The sequence below is a fragment of the Ursus americanus genome, chromosome 21 (genome assembly GCF_024610735.1).
Source record: "Ursus americanus isolate L20-20 chromosome 21, mUrsAme1.1.p, whole genome shotgun sequence".
Taxonomy (NCBI): Eukaryota; Metazoa; Chordata; class Mammalia; order Carnivora; family Ursidae; genus Ursus; species Ursus americanus.
In genome coordinates this window covers 47,497,092-47,516,359 of record NC_142147.1, presented here as the reverse complement: position 1 = coordinate 47,516,359, position 19,268 = coordinate 47,497,092, and the positions used below count along the sequence as shown (strand labels likewise).

The 19,268-nt window shown below is 55.3% G+C and overlaps 1 protein-coding gene across 3 annotated transcripts; it reads right to left on the bottom strand.

Moving 5' to 3' along the window:
* Window positions 1–3,650: 3,650 nt before the first annotated feature.
* On the bottom strand, window positions 3,651–19,022 carry CBLC (Cbl proto-oncogene C). 3 transcript variants are annotated; one of them, XM_045813252.1, is made up of 12 exons: window positions 18,629–19,022; window positions 15,946–16,092; window positions 15,361–15,517; window positions 14,968–15,089; window positions 13,633–13,770; window positions 10,369–10,456; window positions 9,545–9,676; window positions 8,183–8,341; window positions 7,317–7,385; window positions 4,032–4,147; window positions 3,835–3,908; window positions 3,651–3,722 (listed from the first exon to the last, which is right to left on the bottom strand). In XM_045813252.1, the coding sequence occupies exons 1-11, from the start codon at window positions 18,979–18,981 to the stop codon at window positions 3,899–3,901; spliced, it is 1,491 nt and encodes a 496-aa protein (XP_045669208.1). In that variant the 5' UTR covers window positions 18,982–19,022; the 3' UTR covers window positions 3,651–3,722; window positions 3,835–3,898. The 3 variants fall into 3 exon arrangements, with proteins under 3 accessions (XP_045669208.1, XP_045669295.1, XP_087727014.1); XM_045813339.1 differs by lacking the exon at window positions 4,032–4,147; XM_087870888.1 differs by lacking the exon at window positions 13,633–13,770.
* Window positions 19,023–19,268: the final 246 nt, after the last annotated feature.

The following is a 19,268-nucleotide window of genomic DNA, read 5'->3' as shown; positions in this document are numbered from 1 at the left end:
TCATCTGCCCTTGTCCCCTACAATTTATTCCCACAAAACAGCCAGAGGGATCCCATTCAAATGTGAGTCAATCCACATCACCCTTCTGTTCAGAATCCTTCCAGGGCTCCGCTCAGTAAAAGTAAAATCCACTCCACGGCTCACGAGGTCCTCAATCCGGTACTTGTTACCTCCCTGACTCCATCTTTCTCTCTCTTCCCCCTCGCCAGCTCTGTTCTTGCCACATTGGTCTCTCTGCTTCCTTGCTGTTCCTCCACTGCCAGGCACGTTCTGGCCGCAGGACCTTTGCACTTGCTCATTCCTCTGCTGGGACATTCTTCCCCACACAGCCCCCTCCCTTACTTGCTTCAAATCTCTTGTCCAACATCACCTCATCAGTTTCCCTTGACCGTCTTATCGAAAATAGCAATTCCTGCAATCCCAGCCATTCCTATTTCCCTTATCTTACTACGTTTCTCCTCTGTAACAGTTATCGATGCCACGTATTTATTTTTCATTGTCGGTCTTGTGAGAACCTAAGTGCTAAGAGAGTGGAAACTTTGTTTTGTTTACCACTATGTCACCAGTGCCTAGAACAGTGCTCAGTATGAGGAGTGGAGTCCAGATCTTTGTAATAAATTGAATTTCCCAATCCCATCCTTCCTGTCTCGTGTGTAATTACACATTGTAATTAACAAGCCTTATTTTTCCTCTATGGCAGCCCTGCCTATCTGCGGTTTCCCTTTCCATGGTTTGTTACCTTCGGTCAACAGTGGTCTGGAAGCAGGTGATCCTACTCCTGATGTATATTTCAGAAAGAAAAGAATAGCCTAAGGTTCTGTCACAATGCTGGTGTCACTCCCCTCACTTCATCTTATCCCATAGGCATTTATGGTCTCCAGCATCACAAGAAGGGTGAGTCTATGGACGCCTGGGTGGCTCCGTCAGTGAAGCATCTGCCTTTGGCTCAGGTCATGATCCCAGGGTCCTGGGACAGAGCCCCTCATCGGGCTCCCTGCCCAGCGTGGAGCCTGCTTCTCCTTCTGCCTGCTGCTCCCCCTGCTTGTGCTCTCTCGCTGTCTCTGTCAAATAAATAAAATGCTAAAAAAAAAAAAAAAAGAAAAAAAGAAGGGTGAGTCCTGTACAAGAAGATATTTTAAGAAAGAGACCACATTCACATAACTCTAATTACAGGATATTGTTACAACTGTTCTATTTTATTATTAGTTATTGTTAAGTTATTAAGTTATTATTAGTTATTAGTTACTGTAACTAACTTGCAAATTAAACTTTATCATAGGTCTATACAGAAGGCCAAGTACTAAGTCCCTAGTCAAAAAATACAGTATATCCAGGATTGGATACTTTCTGTCGGGTTTCAGGCATCTGAGAGGGGTCTTGGAGCATTCCCCTTGTGGATAAGGGGGACTACCGTACCTTTATCCCGTTATTTTACATACAGTGTGTGACGGTGGACTTTAAAACTAATTCACGGCTTGTGGAATATGGGATCATGACACATTCGGTGGAATGCTGATTCTCCAGTCATTCCAGATTTGCATCTGGAAAATGTAACCACTAAAAGTCTGTGTTGTCTTGGGGGGCAGTGTGGATGCATTCTACCTTGGACGACAACAGTTTATTGTACAGGGAAAGTTTAGATAAGAACTTTTTTGTAAGTGTTCTATTTATTTATTTTTAAGTAACCTCCACACCCAACGTGGGGCTTGAAGTCCCAATCCCGAGGTCAAGAGTCACATGCTCTTCCGACTGAACCAGCCAGGTGCCCCGAAATCCTGCTGTGCTTTGAATCAGGAACTGGTCATGCTGAGGAAGCAGGGACTGGCTGGTCTACGCCCTTGTGGAGCTGGGACACATTCTGTTTTCCCAAGATGCCCCCAACAGTCTCTCTCATTCCATATGCTCTTCTAACAATCTGATCTCGACACCCCCGAGAGGGGGGGAGCCGACGTCCCTTCCTCTTTGTGCCATGTTGTGATTCTCTTTTATAGTAGAGAATGTGGCAGGAGGGATGTCGCAGGAACTCCCAGGATTAGGTGAAAAGGCCATGTGGCTTCTGCCTGGGTCGCAGGGAGACTCCGCACAAAGCCTGCAGCCACCCTATAAGCAATCAGGCTACCTTAGGCGGCCATGCGGTGGGGAAGCCCAAGCTAGCAAGCATGGTAACCACACGGCGAGGTCTGACTGCACAGAGCCGTCTGTCCAGCCCCCAGATGCCCTGGCCCAGGCACCACCTGACTGCACCCTGAGCTGGAGCCACCTGAGTCCGTCCCCAAATCCTGGCCCACAGCCACCAAGATGCTGGTGTTCCCCACTAGGTGTTGGCGTGATTTGTCCCGAGCCCTGGCTAGTGAGTGCAGCCTCAGCCTGTTGCCAGAGCTGCAGACGCAGCAGCGAGGTGACTGGTTGGTGTCCCGGGGTCATCAGGGCATCAGTGTATCCTCATCAGACCAGTTCTGTGGCGTGACTGGGGCTGGGCTAAGGTTGGAGCCCGCTGCCAGTGGCTCCTTTCCCTTTCACAGCTTACTTTCCCGTCCTGGTTCTCTCATCGCTCCCGGGAATCTGTGAGAGATCCCACGTCCTCTCAGTGAATTCCCTTTCTGCCCCAGCGGCGGCTTCTGTTGCTTGGGACAGGTGGGGGAGGGGGGGACTTCCATGCTCCCTTTACACTGGGATACCTTTTCTGCTTCTTTTCAGTCTCAGCTTGGATGCCTCCTCCTGGAGGTCCTCCCTGACCTCCCAGGCTGGCTCAGCTACTCATTCTGGGTTCCTGTAGCCCCCGTTTCTCCCCTCCCACCCCCAGCCCTGCCCACTCTGGGTCATCACTGTCTGTCACCCACTGGACTGGGAGCCACCAGGGGGCAGTGATCATTGCTATATGCGCCCAGCCTCCGCCAGCCTCACTCAGCTTGGGGCTGGGCACGGGACTGGGCACAGGGGGTGCAGACTGGTTTAACCTGAAGTGGAGGGAGCCTTGGGTCCCTCTGAGATTAGTGATGAGGTGGGGAGACAGTTCCTCAGTTTGATTTGGACTGGAAATCACTGGGATCCTTCTCCCAGAGTGGAATGGAGGAAAGAGAGGGATAAATACACTGGGGCAGGGGCGCCTGGGTGGCGCAGTCGCTAAGCGTCTGCCTTCGGCTCAGGGCGTGATCCTAGCGTTCTGGGATTGAGCCCCACATCAGGCTCCTCCGCTGGGAGCCTGCTTCTTCCTCTCCCACTCACCCTGCTTGTGTTCCCTCTCTCGCTGGCTGTCTCTCTCTGTCGAATGAATAAATAAAATCTTAAAATAAAATAAAATAAAAAGAACACTGGGGCAAGATCAGGTGCGTAACTCTTAAAAGAAATGTGGGCTCTTTTTGACTAGGGACTTAGTACTTGGATATCTGGATCTGGTTCCAGAATTTTTTCCATTAGTGGGGAAAGAGGGTTGGCTGCCTGATTCTCCGAAAACTTGGGACTCTGGACTCCTGGGTCTGGGAGGGGGCTGGGAGCCTGGACTCCTGGATCCAGAGGAATTAGGTGACCCACTCGGTCCCCCCAGACTCCTGGGTTAAAGGGGGGGGGGATCAGGCCTCAGGAACCCCCATTCCCAAGGTCAAGCTGCCCCCTGGTGGCTGCCGCACTTTCTCCACATATCAGAAGACAACCAGGCTTGACAGTTTATTATTCACAAACCCCTTCCAGCCCCTGGGGCTCCCTTTAGCAGCACATCCGGGGACCTGCGAGACAAAAAGAGAGGTGGGTTAGATAGTATCACAGCCAGGTTGGGGGACAGGGCCGGGCCAGGCCAAAGGAGGGAAGCTGGCTGGGGCTGGGGTGCAGTAGACTCACCGGCTCCCATGCCTGGGTGGCAATCATAGACCCCATGGGGGCAGCCGGAGGGGTGACTTTTCCCTTAGGAGTTCCTGCAGTGGAGAGAGTTTGAAGAAGGGCTGTCAATTTCCTAGGACCAGTGTTTCCCTTCTGCCTCCCCATCCTCTCTTCCTGCACACCCGGGAGTCCCGGACCCCAGCTGCCTCTCCACTTACCCTGTGGCTCCCTCCCTGGCCTGAGGGCTGGAGGTGATTTGCCACGGGGCTAAGGCCACAGTCTTAATTCTTGGAAAGGAAAGAGGGCCCTGAAGTCTGGGGAGGGCCAGAGGTGCCTGGAGGGGAGGAGATTGAGAAATGTCACAGCTGAGCAGCAGCTATCTTTCATTTCACAGGTCTGGACAGCGGTATCACATTGGTGGCTGTCCCTGGTCCATGCTGTTATTTATCCTAGCACCTGTGGCTTGAGTAGGAAGTTTTGTCTGTCCATCTACCTACCCATCCCTCCATCCATCCAACCATCCATCCACCTATCCACTCATCCACCCACCGACCCATCCATCCATCCATCCACCCACCAATTCACCCACCCATCCATCTATCCACCCACCCATCCACTCATCCATCCACCCATCCTACCATCCATCCACTCATCCATCCACCCATCCATCCACTCATCCTACCATCCATCCACTCATCCACCCATCCATCCACCCATCCACCCACCATCAATTCATCCATCCATCCATCCATCCATCCATCCATCCATCCACTCATCCATCCATTCATCCACTCATCCATCCATCCACTCATCCATCCACTCATCCATCCACTCATCCATCCATCCATCCATCCATCCATCCATCCATCCATCCATCTACTCATCCATCCATCCATCCACTCATCCATCCATCCATCGATCCATCCATCCACCCATCCACCCACCATCAATTCATCCATCCATCCATCCATCCATCCATCCATCCATCCATCCACTCATCCATCCATCCATCCATCCACTCATCCATCCATCCATCCATCCATCCATCCATCCATCCATCCACCCATCCATCCACCCATCCATCCACTCATCCATCCATCCATCCATCCATCCATCCATCCATCCATCCATCCACTCATCCACCCATCCATCCATCCATCCATCCATCCATCCATCCATCCATCCATCCATCCATCCATCTCACAAACATTCCCTGAGAATCTACAGTGTGTCAGGCAATATTCTAGGTTCTGAAGGGACAGCTATGAACCAGGCAGACAAATCTCTGTCCTCATGCAACAGAGGATGTACTGAGCAAGAGGCTTACCATGAGTAATCAGCGGACGGACAAGGAATCGTCCAGAGAGTGAGTAATCAGTGCACAATACCATGAGTAATCAGCGCACGGACAAGGAAATGTCCAGAGAGTGTTAGATGTTTTTCAGGGAACTGAAAGGGGCATGGGGGGAGTGGGGAGCGACTAGGTATGAGCGGCTGGGAAGGGGGGAATGGAACAGAGGCCGAGTGTAAGAAGGATGCAGGCAGAGGTCCTGCGATGGGTGGTGGGCTTGCTGGCCTGTTAGAAGAACAGCAGGGGTCCACTGTGGCTGCTGAGGAGTAGGGGGGATGGTAAGAGGGCGGAGAGGTGGGGAGGAGTCAGATCCCCCCACCCCGCTTTGTGGGCTGCGGAGAGTAGGTCTGCTTTTCCTAGGGGCCCTGGGGAGCAAGTGGGGGCTTCTGAGAGGTCAGGGAGGGGTGTGACCCAGGTGACACACACCCAGTCTTGCCCACTTCAGCAGACTCTGGGCAGCCCGTGCCAGGCTTACTGCTACTCTCCGCATGGAGACAGCGAGGATGGGAGAGGTCCCCAGTGGCCAGCAAGGGGCCAGGGTCCCACTGAGTGACGGTCTTGCGGCCTCGAGGCGGGTTTCAGAGAACAGCAGTGTGGGAGCGGCATATGCAAACCACAACCACAGTGACACAGCCCCCTTTGCCCCGAGCCCATGGCAGCCCAACCCCCCAACCCCATGCGGCAGGGACTGGCACGGTGCCTGTTTCACAGACAGGAGAACAGAGGCCCACGGGAGCGGAGGATGGAGTCTGGAATCTAGAGCCGGGGGTCTGGGGGGCCAGGCCTGACTCTGTCATCCTGAGCTGGTGACCTCCACATCTGGCTCTGCATAACAGGGACCATAACTGTACCTACCTCCCCGGGTTGTCATGACAATTCAATCAATACGTTCAGAGCAGTGCCAGGCGTAGGGCAAGTCCTACGCATGTTAACTGTTCTCATTCTGGTGGTCACTTGGCTGGGCAGCAACACCTCCCGGGGCCCCCTCCCTTGCGGCAGAATGAAGGGGTAGGAGTTGAGTGGGATTTGAACTGGGCGGGCTTTGGGGAGCGGAGCAGAGGGCATGCCAGGCGGAGGGCCCAGCCGAGGCAAAGGTGCGCCCCTGCGGCCAGAGGAGCCCCATCGGCCCACCGTTCTGGCTGTGCCCCCCTCATTGTCCGCAGGGAGCCGGCTGAGTGCCTCCTAATGTTTCCATTTGCTTTTGGCTGCAGGTCTGGATCTGTTTTTAGCTTCCCTGGCTGCTGTCACCGCCACCCCCCTTCCTGCTGGCTCACTTGTTTGCTGCGGTCAAATAATGTTCCCGGACTTCCTGAGCTGTTTGAAGACAGCCCTGTATTGATTGAATCTTGCGTGTGCTCAGCCTGGGATGCTAACAGAGACGGGCCCCTCCCCGGTGGGCCAGGGGCTCGGAAAATCCTGGGGTAGGAAGCAAGGGGTGGGGGGAAAAAAGAAGGCTGGGGCTTGCTAAGAAAATAAGCAGATGGTTTTAGGGTTCTCTAAGCACCCCCTCCCCATCCCCAACACCAGATTCTCTTGTATCAGGCTGTGAGGTTTTGGCAAATATGGGCACCTCTCTGAGCCTTCTTCCTCTGGAAAGTGAAGAGAGGGAACAGTTCTGACTTCGAACGGCTGCTGGGAAGACCCCCTTCAAGGTAGCCATTCAGAGCCTCTTCACTGAATACCAGTTGTGTGTCAGGCACTGTTCTAGACTCTGGAGACATACCAGAGAAGACAAAGTCCAGGAGGGTTGCAGTCTGCTGATGGTGATAGAAAGAGACTCTATCCTCGGCCAGGTGGTGAAAAGAACTATGGAAATCAGCAGGGAAGGGGCTTGGGGAGGGGGTCTTAGGATCAATAAAGTAGGGTGGTCAGGGAAGGCCTCCCTGAGGAGGAGATGAGAAAGCAAGCCTGGGGAAAGGAAATCCAGGCAGAAGGAACAGCTGGTGCAAAGGCCCTGGGGTAAGACATGCCTGGGATGCTGGAAGGACAGCCAGGAAGCCAGTGAGGGATAACTAAAGAAGAGAGGGCGTAAAAGATTGCCCAGAACCTTGTCAATGGGCGCAAAGGCTAAGTGCTGGGCCTGGGGCCCCTGAGGGACCCCGGGGGCTGAACAAGACCTGAGCTGCCCACCTCAGACCAGCGCCTGACTCACCACTTTCAGCCGGCCTTTAGCTGGGGACCCATTCAGCTGACGGGCCAGTGGGGGAGCTGAGGAAACCACCTAGGAGAGAAGAGGGTGAGGAGGGGATTGTAAGCTGCTACTGTCGTCCCCCCTACGTGTCCTTCTGCTTAGAGTCCCAGCATTCAGGCACTCCTCTAGGCTTTGGAGAGAGAACGGAGAAGAAGGCAAAGTCCTAACCCTCAGGAGAGTGACAGCTCGAGAAAGAAGCTGGGCAAGCAAAGGTCCAGGCCTCTAGGACCCCAGAATCCTGTCACCAGCCACCTCCTCCCTCAGACCCAGGGGTCCAGGCCCCCAGCCCCTCCTCCCTCAGACCCAGGAGTCCAGCCCCTCCAGCCCCTCCTCCCTCAGAGCCAGGGGTCCAGGCCCCCAACCCCCTGCTCCCTCAGACCCAGGAGTCCAGACCCCCAGCCCCTCCTCCCTCAGACCCAGGAGTCCAGACCCCCCAGCCCCTCCTCCCTCAGACCCAGGAGTCCAGACCCCCCAGCCTCTCCTCCCTCAGACCCAGAAGTCCAGAACCCCAGCCCCTCCTCCCTCAGACCCAGAAGTCCAGAACCCCAGCCCCTCCTCCCTCAGAACCAGGAGTCCAGACCCTCCAGCCCCTCCTCCCTCAGACCCAGGAGTCCAGGCCCCCAACCCCCTGCTCCCTCAGACCCAGGAGTCCAGACCCCCGGCCCCCTCCTTCCTCACACCCAGGAGTCCAGGCCCCCAGCCCCTCCTCTCTCAGACACAGTCCAGGCCCCCAGCCCCCTCCTTCTTCAAGCTCAGGAGTCCTGCCCTCAGCCGCTCCTCCCTCAGCCCCAGGAGTCCAGTCCCAGCTCCCGCCTGGCCCTGCTCACCTGCCCCAGCTCCTCCTCCCCATCTTCCTGGTCACTGCTCTCTCTCAGGTCCTCGGCAGCGGCCCTGGCTTCCGCTGGCCTCACTTGGAATCGGATACTCACAGCCTCTTGGCCCTTGATCTCTCTGCGGCAGAAGGGGCAGGTCTGGCTGTCGGAGTGCTGGGGGTGGGGTGGGAAGGGATAGGGTGAGGGTCTCCCTGTTCTCCACCATGTCCCTCGGGACCACAAGGGCCTACCTCCCCAACAGAGTGATGTGCTGAGGAGAGATGGAAGGAAACGGGGCGGGGGGGGGGAGCGAGGAATCAGGAAGACAGGAGCTGGGGGAGATGCGGGATGGGAAGGGGGATGTGAGCAGAGTGCAAGCTCAGGAGGGGCGCACAAGCAGGGAGCCCAGTGGAGCCAGGGTGTTGTGGGGGGCCCAGCTGTCCACGGGGAATGCCCGAGGCCCTTGCCGGGGCCCATACGAACTGCCCCGCAGACATCTGCCTCACACCACCACTGGGCCCAATATTGTAGCTCAGCCAGGCCCTGCGGCTCTTATGATCTCAGGACCTACCCCAGCAACAACCACCAGTGAGCTCTGAAGAACCAGATCGATTATGTGCAGGTCCTGGGGGGCACGCAGCATGCCTGGGACCCCACGGTGAGGTCCCAGGTGGAGACGGAGGGAAGACGCATGCACCCGGGGCTCTGCCTTTATTAGGGGCCGAGTGGGGTGTCTAGGGATTCATGGGTTCACTCTTTATTGGCGAACTTGAGGCATTAGGGCACGGGAAGGGAAAAAGCAGGGTCTTAAGGGGTCAGCTATCTGACCGGTTCCCCCGGGCTTTCTGAACGGGGAAGTTCATGAGTGGGGCGCCCTGGTTCCTCATTGGCTCGTTTTGCTAGCAGCCGTGTCCTACAGCTGGCAATATGTGTATTCAAGTGAATGTCTTTGGAGAACCCCGGTTTCCCAGGGGCCTTGGCAGAGGGCTTCGTGGGCTTGGATCCTCACCATAGCCCTTGGGAGGTTGCTACTATCAGCCCCGTTCTCCAGGGGAGGCGGCTAAGGCTCAGAGAGGTGAAGCCACCAGCCCCAGATTGCCCAGCCAGGAGCAAGGCACAAGGAGCCCTTTCCACTAATAATAAAGCAGCCGGAGAAGGAGGAGCGGAAGTGAGACGCAGAGCAAGACGGAGACAGAGGCAAAGACACAGAGAGCTGGGCTCTCCCTCATCACTCCTGAGCGACCCTGAGTAAAGCCGGCTCTCCCTGGGCCTCAGTTTCCCCATCTGATCCATGAGGCATGTGGGCGATCCTCTAGGAGAGACTTTCACCATGAAGTGGGGGGAGGCTGGGCAGGAAGGCAGGGCGGTCAGACCCACCTGCCAGGCGGCCAGGCAGCGGCTACAGAGCAGGTGCCCACAGGGCTCGATTTTCACGTCCTTGTTGCTCTCAGCACAGATCTTACAGAGCTCGAACGTGGAGTCCATGGCCCAGTACAGCTGCAGCTGCTCCTAGCGGGCAAGAAGACGGGAGGGATGGGAAGCAGGTGTTAGCCATGGGGATACAAGTCAGGCCGCAGGAAGAAAAGTCCCAAACTTCTGTGCCAGCACCGAACCCTCCTAAGTTCAAGGCCGTGTATCCCGCGGCCTCCTACATGCACCTTATTGTGAGACTCAGTCTCCGGGGGGGGGGGGTGTGTGTGTCTATACTCAGGGCTGCCAGATTTGGCAACTAAAAAATACAGGATGCCCTGTTAAATTTGATTTTTGGGTGAACAATGCCTAACTCTTTAGGTATAAGTATATCCCAAATACCATGTGGGATATACTTATACCAAAAGATTTCATTTGTCGTTTCTGTCTCATCCATGGGGTGGCTGTGAAGACTAGGGGCTGTTATGGGTGAAAGCTCAAGTGCACCAGCCACTGTGATAATCTCAGCAGTATCGTTTCCTGGTTTAACCCTCACCAAAACCCCTGGGGAGGAGGCAGGAGGAGCCGCATTTTCCAGAGAAGGAACAGAGGCAGAGAGAGGCAAGTGACTGAACCCAGGTCACATGGTCACCACACCAGCACAAAAACCCAAGGCCTCTGGGATGCTAGGCCTGACTCGGTGGGAGAGAATTCCTGAGTGGGGGCACAGTGTGGGGGGTGGGGCAGGGAGCAGGGACAGGGGCGGTGGGGGGCACAGGCTGGGACCTCACCTCTGACACACGGATGTATGGATGGGGTTCCGCCTGGTAGAGTTCAGTCAGGTCCGGGTTGTGGCTCTTCCCATCTGGGTAGAGGTAGCTGGGCGAAGGGAAGAGAGGGGGTACCGCGGGCCATCTAACACTTCCCACCCCAGAGGGGCAAGGACTCCCCCCGACTCCGCCACGGGCCCAGAGCCCCTGGGTGAGGATCTCTCCCAAACCCATCGTGGGCCTGGGGATCTTTTCCCTTCCCTCTCCTCACACAGGGACTTTCCAGGGAAGGGCCGTGTCCCCTCAGCCCCACCCAAAAAGGGCACATTAGACACAGGAGTGTCTCAAGCTCTTGAAACACAATCAGATCAACAGGAACCAGGAAACCGACTGAATCCCGGGCTTCGCCCTCCCGGAGCACCCCTGTGCTTGAGTGTTCAGGCCCAAGGATAAGAGCGCCTTAGCTCACACATTGCTGGAGTGACCAAGTCCCAGTCTTAGCCTAGCAGAACTAGAAGGATCCTGCTAGACCGTCTACACTCCTCGCTTCACATATGGTTACTGAGGTTCAGTGCAGGAGAGGTAACAGCTCGAGGCCCCACAGACGGGCCAGGAGGGACCCAGGAGCAGGGCCGTGGGCAAGGTCTGAGCACCGGGCTCCGCTCCCTCTGGGTCACAGCTGCACTTTACCGCGGGGCCACGCGTCCCCTGAGCCTGGAGCGTCTGCCGGTCAGCCAGGTAGGGCAGGGCAGGTGCCCCAGGCTGGGCCCCAGGGCAGCTCTCCCAGAAACACCGTGTGCTCCGGGCTGGGCAGCTCTACCTCCCTGCACTCAGTTTTCCTTTCTGTAAAATGGACATGATCATGCCGGGGGCGGGGGGTGCAAAGACTGGTGGCGTCCATTAAACGTGTGTGGTATCCTTCCTCCACACCTAAACGCCCCCAAAGAGGGAACTGCTATGACCAACTTTAGACCCCGAAAGCTGCCTCACTGTGTAGTAGAAAGTGCTTGGAGTCTCTTCGCCTCTCTCAGGGCCTTGATCTTCCCCTGTTTATAATGGGTGGTGGGGTCTGTGTGTTGGGCGGGGGGGGGAGAGGGGGTTAAACTAGATTGATGGTGTTCATACTTTTTTTTTTTTAAGATTTTATTTATTTATTCGACAGAGAGAGAGACAGCAAGCGAGAGAGGGAACACAAGCAGGGGGAGTGGGAGAGGAAGAAGCAGGGTCCCAGCGGAGGAGCCTGATGTGGGGCTCGATCCCACAATGCCGGGATCACGCCCTGAGCTGAAGGCAGACGCTTAACCTCTGTGCCACCCAGGCGCCCCTGATGGTGTTCATACTTATGTTATCTCTAGAATCCTTTTCTCCAATGAAGTCTGACCAGGAACTCAAGACACCGTGCTGGGCGAGAGTCCATATTCTGAGCCTGGCTTCAAATCCCAGCCCGGGAGCTGAGCGGCTGTGTGACCCGGGCAAGTGGCTCAGTCTCTCTGTGCCTCAGTTTTTATCGGGGTGTCAAGCAGGGATATACTTGTATAACCAACAGACTTTCATTATTCGTGCATTCCGTCTCTGCAAATGTGCCTACCTGCTAACATTTACTTGTCACCCGCAAATCAATAGTCACGGGACTTCTGTGGTCATTCATCGACTGCACATCGTGGCAAAAAATTTGAGCCACCTGACGCGTTTCCGGCTGAGGCTGGAGAAGGCGACACTCTGCCTTTTCGTTTCAGTTCCTTACTCTATGAACGAGTATCCTTATCAGGGCATTTAGTGCTATGACTTTTTGCATTTTTATGCTTTTTTGTTGGTGATTTCGCCATTTCAAATGGCCCCAAGGGAGTGCTGGAGTGCTGGGGTGCTGGCCAGCGTTCCTAAGCACGAGGCTGGGATGCGTCTTATAGAGAAAATACGGGTGTTAGACGAGCTGCATTTGGACGTTGCTGGCCATGACTTCACTGTGAAAGAACCGACTACATATTAAATAAGGTGTCTTTAGGCAGAAACACACATGAAGGTTGCTATTGGTTACCAATACGATAGCAACTGGTTGACAAAAATGGGACCAAATGGGACGCCTGGCTGGTGCAGTCAGTGGAGCATGTGACTCTCGATCTCGGGGTCGTGAGTTCAAGCCCCATGTTCAGTGTGGAGCTTGCTTAAAATTAAAAAAAAAAAAAAATGGGACGAGAGTCTTGAGGGAATCTAAACCTGTATGCTCCCCACAAGCAATGGCTCAGTGTTCGGTAATTCAGTGTTTGCCACGACTTTATACCAGAACTACCATTAACAACAAAAGAGAACGGACTGCATACCTAGCTGTCTCCTATGATATCGCTTAGGTAAGAATGCTCTGGCTACGGGGCGCCCGGGTGGCTCAGTCGTTAAGTGTCTGCCTTCGGCTCAGGGCGTGATCCCAGAGTCCTGGGATCGAGCCCCGCATCAGGCTCCTCTGCTGGGAGCCTGCTTCTTCCTCTCCCACTCCCCCTGCTTGTGTTCCCTCTCTCGCTGGCTGTCTCTCTCTCTCTGTGTCAAATAAATAAATAAAATCTTAAAAAAAAAAAAAAAGCAAGCAAGCTCTGGCTAAAGGTTCAGGGAGACTCGGGCACCCCACTCGCCTGTTTCCATTCCTCTCCTACCCAAGGCAGCTTCTGAAAGAGGGCCTGGCGGGCAGCCAAGGTTAGAGGCTGGAAACACCTGTCCAGCTGTTTGCCCAGTTCTTTCTGCTGTGACAGTCTCGATTCTAGAGCAGGATATGGATATCTAGAAGAAAAGCCTTGCAGAGAATTCCCAGGAATGGAGTGAGGGGAGCCGACTCCCCACACACTTCTCCCAGCCACTTGCTAGCCCACATGGCAGCTCTCTGTGGACTAGAAAAGGCATCCTTGGGGCGCCTGGGTGGCTCAGTCGGTTAGGCTTCCGACTCTTGATTTAAGCTCAGGTCATGATCTCAGGGTTGTGAGATCGAGGCCTGCATCTGGCTCCACGCTCAGTGCGGAGCCTGCTTGAGAGTCTCCCTCTGCCCCTCCCCCTGCTCACACGCACCGTTCACCACTCGCGCTCTGTCTCTAAAACAAATAAATAAAATCTTTAAAAGGAAGAAGAAAAGGCACCCCTTCCTCAAGACCCTCGTCTGCCACCTACTGGAACAATATAGTATTGCAAATGTACGATGTCTGCCTTGTGAACTGCGCCCTGAGGGATCTTGGGCAGTGCTCAACATGCACCACCTTTCCAAGTGCATTCTGCTGACACCCTCCCCCTTCCAGGGTGGTGACTCACAAGCCTTCCTTTTGTCCATCCAGGAGTGCTTGGAACAGGGGTTTGTTGAGAGGGATGGTCTGCAGGATGCTGCCATCTGAGCTCACGTATCCAATGGCCCATTGACCCAGGCGAGTGCAGCTGGGCCGGAAGATGTAGCTGGAGGAAGAGGTTGGTAGGACCGGGTGAGGGAATGGTCACCGCCGTCCCATCCAGGACTTCCCAGTTGCCCATTCTGTTGAGGATCCAGGTATCTAAGTCCTTGTCATTTATAACTCAGCTTTTCCACTTTTTAGGCAATGAGCGTTAAGATTCCTGTCCACCACTGCAGGGGATATCCACCGGTTTACCTGCTTGGCTTTTCACCCTCCTTCACTGGGGCTTAGACAAGGCTGATTCTAGCTTGGCCAGTCAGTGCCCCCTGACCATAGTGATGGAAGTCAGCCCTGAGATTTTTGCTCGAAGAATCAGGAACTAGGTACCACATTTCTACAGAGGGTGCTAAGCTGGTAGGGTGTACAGCTGGGGCTTCTAGAAACCTTTTGCCACCATCAGGACAGACCATGTCTGAGAATGAAGCCAACACAGAGAAAAGTAGACACAGGGAAGACACTGATTCCTGACAATAGCATTAGCACTTGAGCACCTAGATCCAGCTGTGCCTGAAACCCCATCCCTGGTCTTTTCAATCATGAGAATTAACCCATCCCTCTTCTTTCCCTTTAAACCAGTCTGAAGGGTAACCGGGAGAGTGCTAACATATTTGCTTCCTGAGGCTCTTGTACGTCAGCTCTGCGAAGACTCGAGTGGGACCTCTTACTCTCTTCACCTCCTGGTGTTCCAGGTAGCTCAGCCCCTCAATCCTCAGCCCTCTGGGAGGACCCAACAGCTCAAATTTCCTGGCTTCATTTAAGGACTCAGGTGTTTGGATCCCAGTCTCCTACCCCAGCAGGTGTGTGTGTGTGGGGGGAGTCATATTAAAAAATATTTAATAGATGGCATAATATGAGCTCCGACTCATCAGAAATGGATCTTATCCCGGGGCAGGGTCTTCAGGCCCCCAGCCAGACCACCCTTCAGCTGCCAGATTGTGAGAGTGTCAGCAGAATGCACTTGGAAAGGTGGTGCATGTTGAGCACTGCCCAAGATCATCCTGGGAGGTCCCAGGAGATGAGGCAGACTGGCCGGAGGCACTCAGCATCCTACCTCTCAGTTCTTGGCAATCTGAGGCCCCAGGTACTTCAGCCCTTCAGCTTTTACTCCCAAAGGCTAGCTGGGCTCCCACAACACCCCAGCCCAGGATCCAGACCCCGGAGCCCCCAGCAGCCTCCTCCTCCCGAGGCCTGGCCCTTTTACCTGCCTGGCTTGTCTCTGTAGGTCTGCAGACGCGCTTGGACCTCATCATATGTGAGGAAGGCCATGTAGCCCGGGTGGTTGACCGCCAGGAGCTGCCAGTTCTTCAGCAGTGTTGGCCACGGCTGGAGCGGGGTAGCATGCGGGTCAGGGAGGGGCCGAGGAAGCTGCCCACACCTCGTGCCTCCCAGTGGGGTCTCAGACCCAGCCGCTTGGCTTACGCCCAGGGTGGGCCTCAGGAATCTGTTATACAAAAGACCCCAGATCCTCCCTTTCCCAGGAACCATGCATCCTGGATCCCAGCCCCCCTTCCCTCAGACCCAGGAGGTCATGTTCCCAAGCTCTCCCCCCCCCAGGACCCAAGAGTCTGGGCTTCCAGCCTTGGCCTTCACTGACCTGGAAGAGCCTGGTGAAGATGTCAAACTCGAAGACGGACACGTGGCCACTGCAGGTGAGGTTAATGGTGGAGCGCAAGGCCAGGGCCGTGGAGCCCGATTCCACTGGGTGGCAGGTGCACAAGAGCGACTCGAACTCAGCCCAGGGCAGCACACACCTGGATGGAGGGGGTTGGGGTATGCAGCTGAGGCCTCTGGGAACCCAGGATGGGAAGACATCTAGGAAGGAGGCAGCTGGGGGCGAGGACTCCTGGGTCTGAGGGAGGAGGAGGCTGGGGGCCTGATTTCTGGGTCTGAGGGAGGAGGCAGCTGGGGGTGAGGACTCCTGGGTCTGAGGGAGGAGGAGGCTGGGGGTTTGATTTCTGGGTCTGAGGGAGAGGGCAGCTGGGGGTGAGGGCTCCCGGGTCTGAGGGAGGAGGCGGCTTGGGGTGAGGACTCCTGGGTCTGAGGGAGGAGGCAGCTTGGGGTGAGGACTCCTGGGTCTGAGGGAGGAGGTAGGTGGGGGCAAGGACTCCTGGGTTGCCTAGGGCAGGGATGGGATGAGGCTCCAGGAGCTAAGGGGACCCGGGGACAGGTGCTCACTCACCGGGCTCCGCAGTGCTCCCTCCAGAAGGTGTGGGCCGGGGCCTTGGTGAGCTGGTACGTGTGTCCACAGTACTTTCCCTTGGGGAAGAGCGCGCCCAGTTCCGCGTGCATGTAACTGAAGATGAGGGCCAGCTTGGCCAGCTGTCGCCTGTGGGGATGGGCTCTGAGGACCTGGGCTGGACCTTGGGGCTCCCACTGACACTTACACCCGCTGTGGGGGACACCCACAGGCACCAGGCCCCCAGACTCTATAACCATTCAGTGAAGGGTCAAAGTCGATTCCAAGACAGCCTATGGCAGTCCCGACACCTCCCCTCTGTGAACCTCGGTTTCCTTATCTGTGAAGGAAAGGGAGGCACTGCCCAATATCCAAGTTGCCCTCCAGCAAACAGACCCCAGCCTCCAGCGGCAGCCCACGGGGACGGGAGGAGAAGCCCTGCCTTGTCAGAGGAGGAGCCCACGAGAGCTGAGGGCTTTGGGAGGGGTCTGCGAGCAGGTCACGCTTGGAACCTTCTTGGTTTTAGCAGCCCTGGGGGGTGGACCCCTGTGTTTTCTCCTGCCAGCTGCCTCCCTGGGGGTATGGGTCAGGACGTGGGGAGCAGCAAAGGGTAATTCTAACACTTAGCTGCGACAGTTTGGAAAGGTTCCTTTTTTCCCCCTTACGTCAGTTTCCTCAACTGTGAAATGGGCGTAAGTGCAGGATAAGTACAGCCCCTGTCTCAGAGCGGGAGCAGTGAGGGTTCTTCCTTGTCTTCTGAGCACAGAAAACGCACAGCGTACCTGGCGTGCAGCCGGCACCCAATGCACGTTCAATATTATTACTGACTTTATTTTATTTTTTTAAAGATTCTATTTATTTATTTATTTGAGAGAGAGAATGAGCACGAGAGAGAGAATACATGAGCAGGGGCAGAGGGAGAGGGACAAGCAGACTCCCCGCTGAGCAGGGAGCCCCATGCGGGACTCGATCCCAGAACCCTGGGATCATGACCTGAGCCAAAGACAGATGCTTAACCAACTGAGTCACACAGGTGCCCCAGATTTTGGAAACTTAGTGGAAAAACAAAAAATGTGAGCTATCTCATTAATTATTGCTTTATATTGATTACAAGCTGAGATGATAGTATTTTGGATATCGTGAGTTAAATAAAGGGAATGTTATTAAAACTCACTGCATCTGTTAAAAAGAAAACTTTCTTGGGGTGCCTGGCTGGCTCAGTCAGTGGAGCAGGTGACTCTTGATCTCGGGGCTGTGAGTTCCAGTCCCATGCTGGGTGGAGAAATTACTTAAAAATCCTAAAAAAAAAATCTTTCTGTAATATGCCTACTAGAAAATAAAAAATTATATATGTTGGTTGCATTAGATTTTTAGTGGGGAGCGTTGTTCTAGAATCTTCTGCAGAGAGTTGCTAGGACCCTAGGAACTCTAGAACACTCACTCAGACACTCACTAAGCCCCTATGCTTCCTAGTTTCTGGACCAGTGATTCTCAGTGGAGTTATACCACCTTTCTAAGGAGCTTCTAGAAATTTACTTGACATAGTGATTACGGTAAGAAGGCTAAATTGTGGGGGACAATCCCCTCTAGCAAAATTTGCCCACACTCCACTCCACTTTCCAGTGTCCCATCAGGCATCCGTGAAAGTGGAAAATCTATTTTAAATTATCTAAACCTAAAACCCAATTCCATTTTACAAGAGCATTTTCTGCCCATCTTAAATTTATAGTGAATTTTACAGAAATTCAGGTATCCTATATATGGAAGGAAAACTGGTTCAGTGACATAGGGATTCTCCCTAGAAGTGGAGTGTGGGACTAGCCAATTCTGCTTCCCAGAGTAATTACAATCGTGTGTTGGCATTTTCATTTGAAACAGATAACGTTATTATGAAAGGCATTTTTTTTTATCATCCCTTTTAATACAGTTTGGGTATTATAGTGATATTTTTAAAATGATGGGTAGGTAAGTAGTTTAACTATGCATTTCATTTCAGGACGAATTGGAGGAGACAAAAGTATTTGCCTGACAGGGTTGACAGCCATTGGTCCAGACCTTGCTTTGTTCTGGGCTCGAGACCCCAGACCTCATCTGCTCCTGTCAGCAGCTACTTCCCCAGAGTTCAGAAGGGGGGTGGGGTGTGTGCTATAGATAAGCCCAAGTCCTGAGTTAGCTGTTCCTCAGGAACCAAGACCAGGGTGCCCTGTGCCCCAAGGCAGGGGCAGTGATGGGGATGTCAGTCCAACCCTCCCCAGACAAGAAGCTCCCTGGGGTCCCCACATTCCCAGGGTGTGTGTCTAGGCCTCTGGGAGAGTGGGGGCAATGTGAAGCGGGTTGCTGGGTGGCCAAGAAAGAGGGGAAATGGGGAACTGAGGGCATAGGTGCCCAAAGAAAGAAAAAACTGGGTTGCTCAGTTTTCCAGGTTCTCAGGGAGAGGGGATTGGGACTTGGACCCCTGGGTCTGAGAAAGGAGGGGGCTGGGGGCCTGGACCCCTGGGTCCGAGGGAGGAAGGGGCTGGGGGCCTGGACCCCTGGGTCCGAGGGAGGAAGGGGCTAGGGGCCTGGACCCCTGGGCCTGAGGGAGGAAGGGGCTGGGGGCCTGGACCCCTGGGTCTGACGGAGGAGGGGCTGGGGGCCTGGACTCCTGAGCCCATCTTTTTTTTCTGGGGCGAGGGCGGCTGCTCACCTGAGTCTGGAGCCCTCCCGGAAGAGCTCGTCGTTGGCACTCTTCCCACCCCGGGGTGGCAGCAGTGCCGCCACCTGTCTGCTCTTGGCCTCCAGGTTGTGAAGGTAGACGATGAGAAAGTCCCTCGCGCCACCGGGACCCTCGGGGCCGCCTCTGCCGGCCGCCCGCCGGGCGTGGGCCACCTGGCGTAGCAGCTGCGCCAGGCGGGGCAGCAGGTCTCGCAGCGAGGGGGGACTGGAGGCAAGCCGGGGGTCCCCGCATTGCTCTTCCAGGCGCTGCAGCAGCCTCACCGTCCGGCCGATCGCGCGGGCCTCGCCCCACTGCCGCCCCCAGGGGGCTGCCGCCGCAGCCATGGGTCCCTCGGCTTCCCCGGGAGGTAGGCGGGCGGCGGGCAAAGGTGCGGCCCCGCCCAGGGTGGGGGCGGGACCCGGAGCGAAAGGTGAGGGGGCGGGCCCTGGGGAAGCAGGGAGGGGACGGCACGTACCTGCGCCTCTGGAGGGGGCGGAGTCTGGGGGGATCTGGCACTTGGGTTGCTAGAGATGGGGTTCGAAAGTCTGAGCCCCTAAAAAGAGCTGGATGGGGCGGCTGCGGTGGGTGGAGATAGGAGGAGACTCTTCAATGGGTAGGAATTGTAGGTACG

Excerpts from the sequence above, each read along its gene's own strand:
- CBLC (XM_045813252.1), bottom strand. The coding sequence starts at position 18,981 with ATGGCTGCGGCGGCAGCCCCCTGGGGGCGGCAGTGGGGCGAGGCCCGC. Across the intron at positions 10,457-13,632 it reads GATGGACAAAAGGAAGGCTT|CTACCTCTACCCAGATGGGA; the intron begins GTGAGTCACCAC and ends CCCTTCGCCCAG. Across the intron at positions 9,677-10,368 it reads CATACATCCGTGTGTCAGAG|GAGCAGCTGCAGCTGTACTG; the intron begins GTGAGGTCCCAG and ends CTTGCCCGCTAG.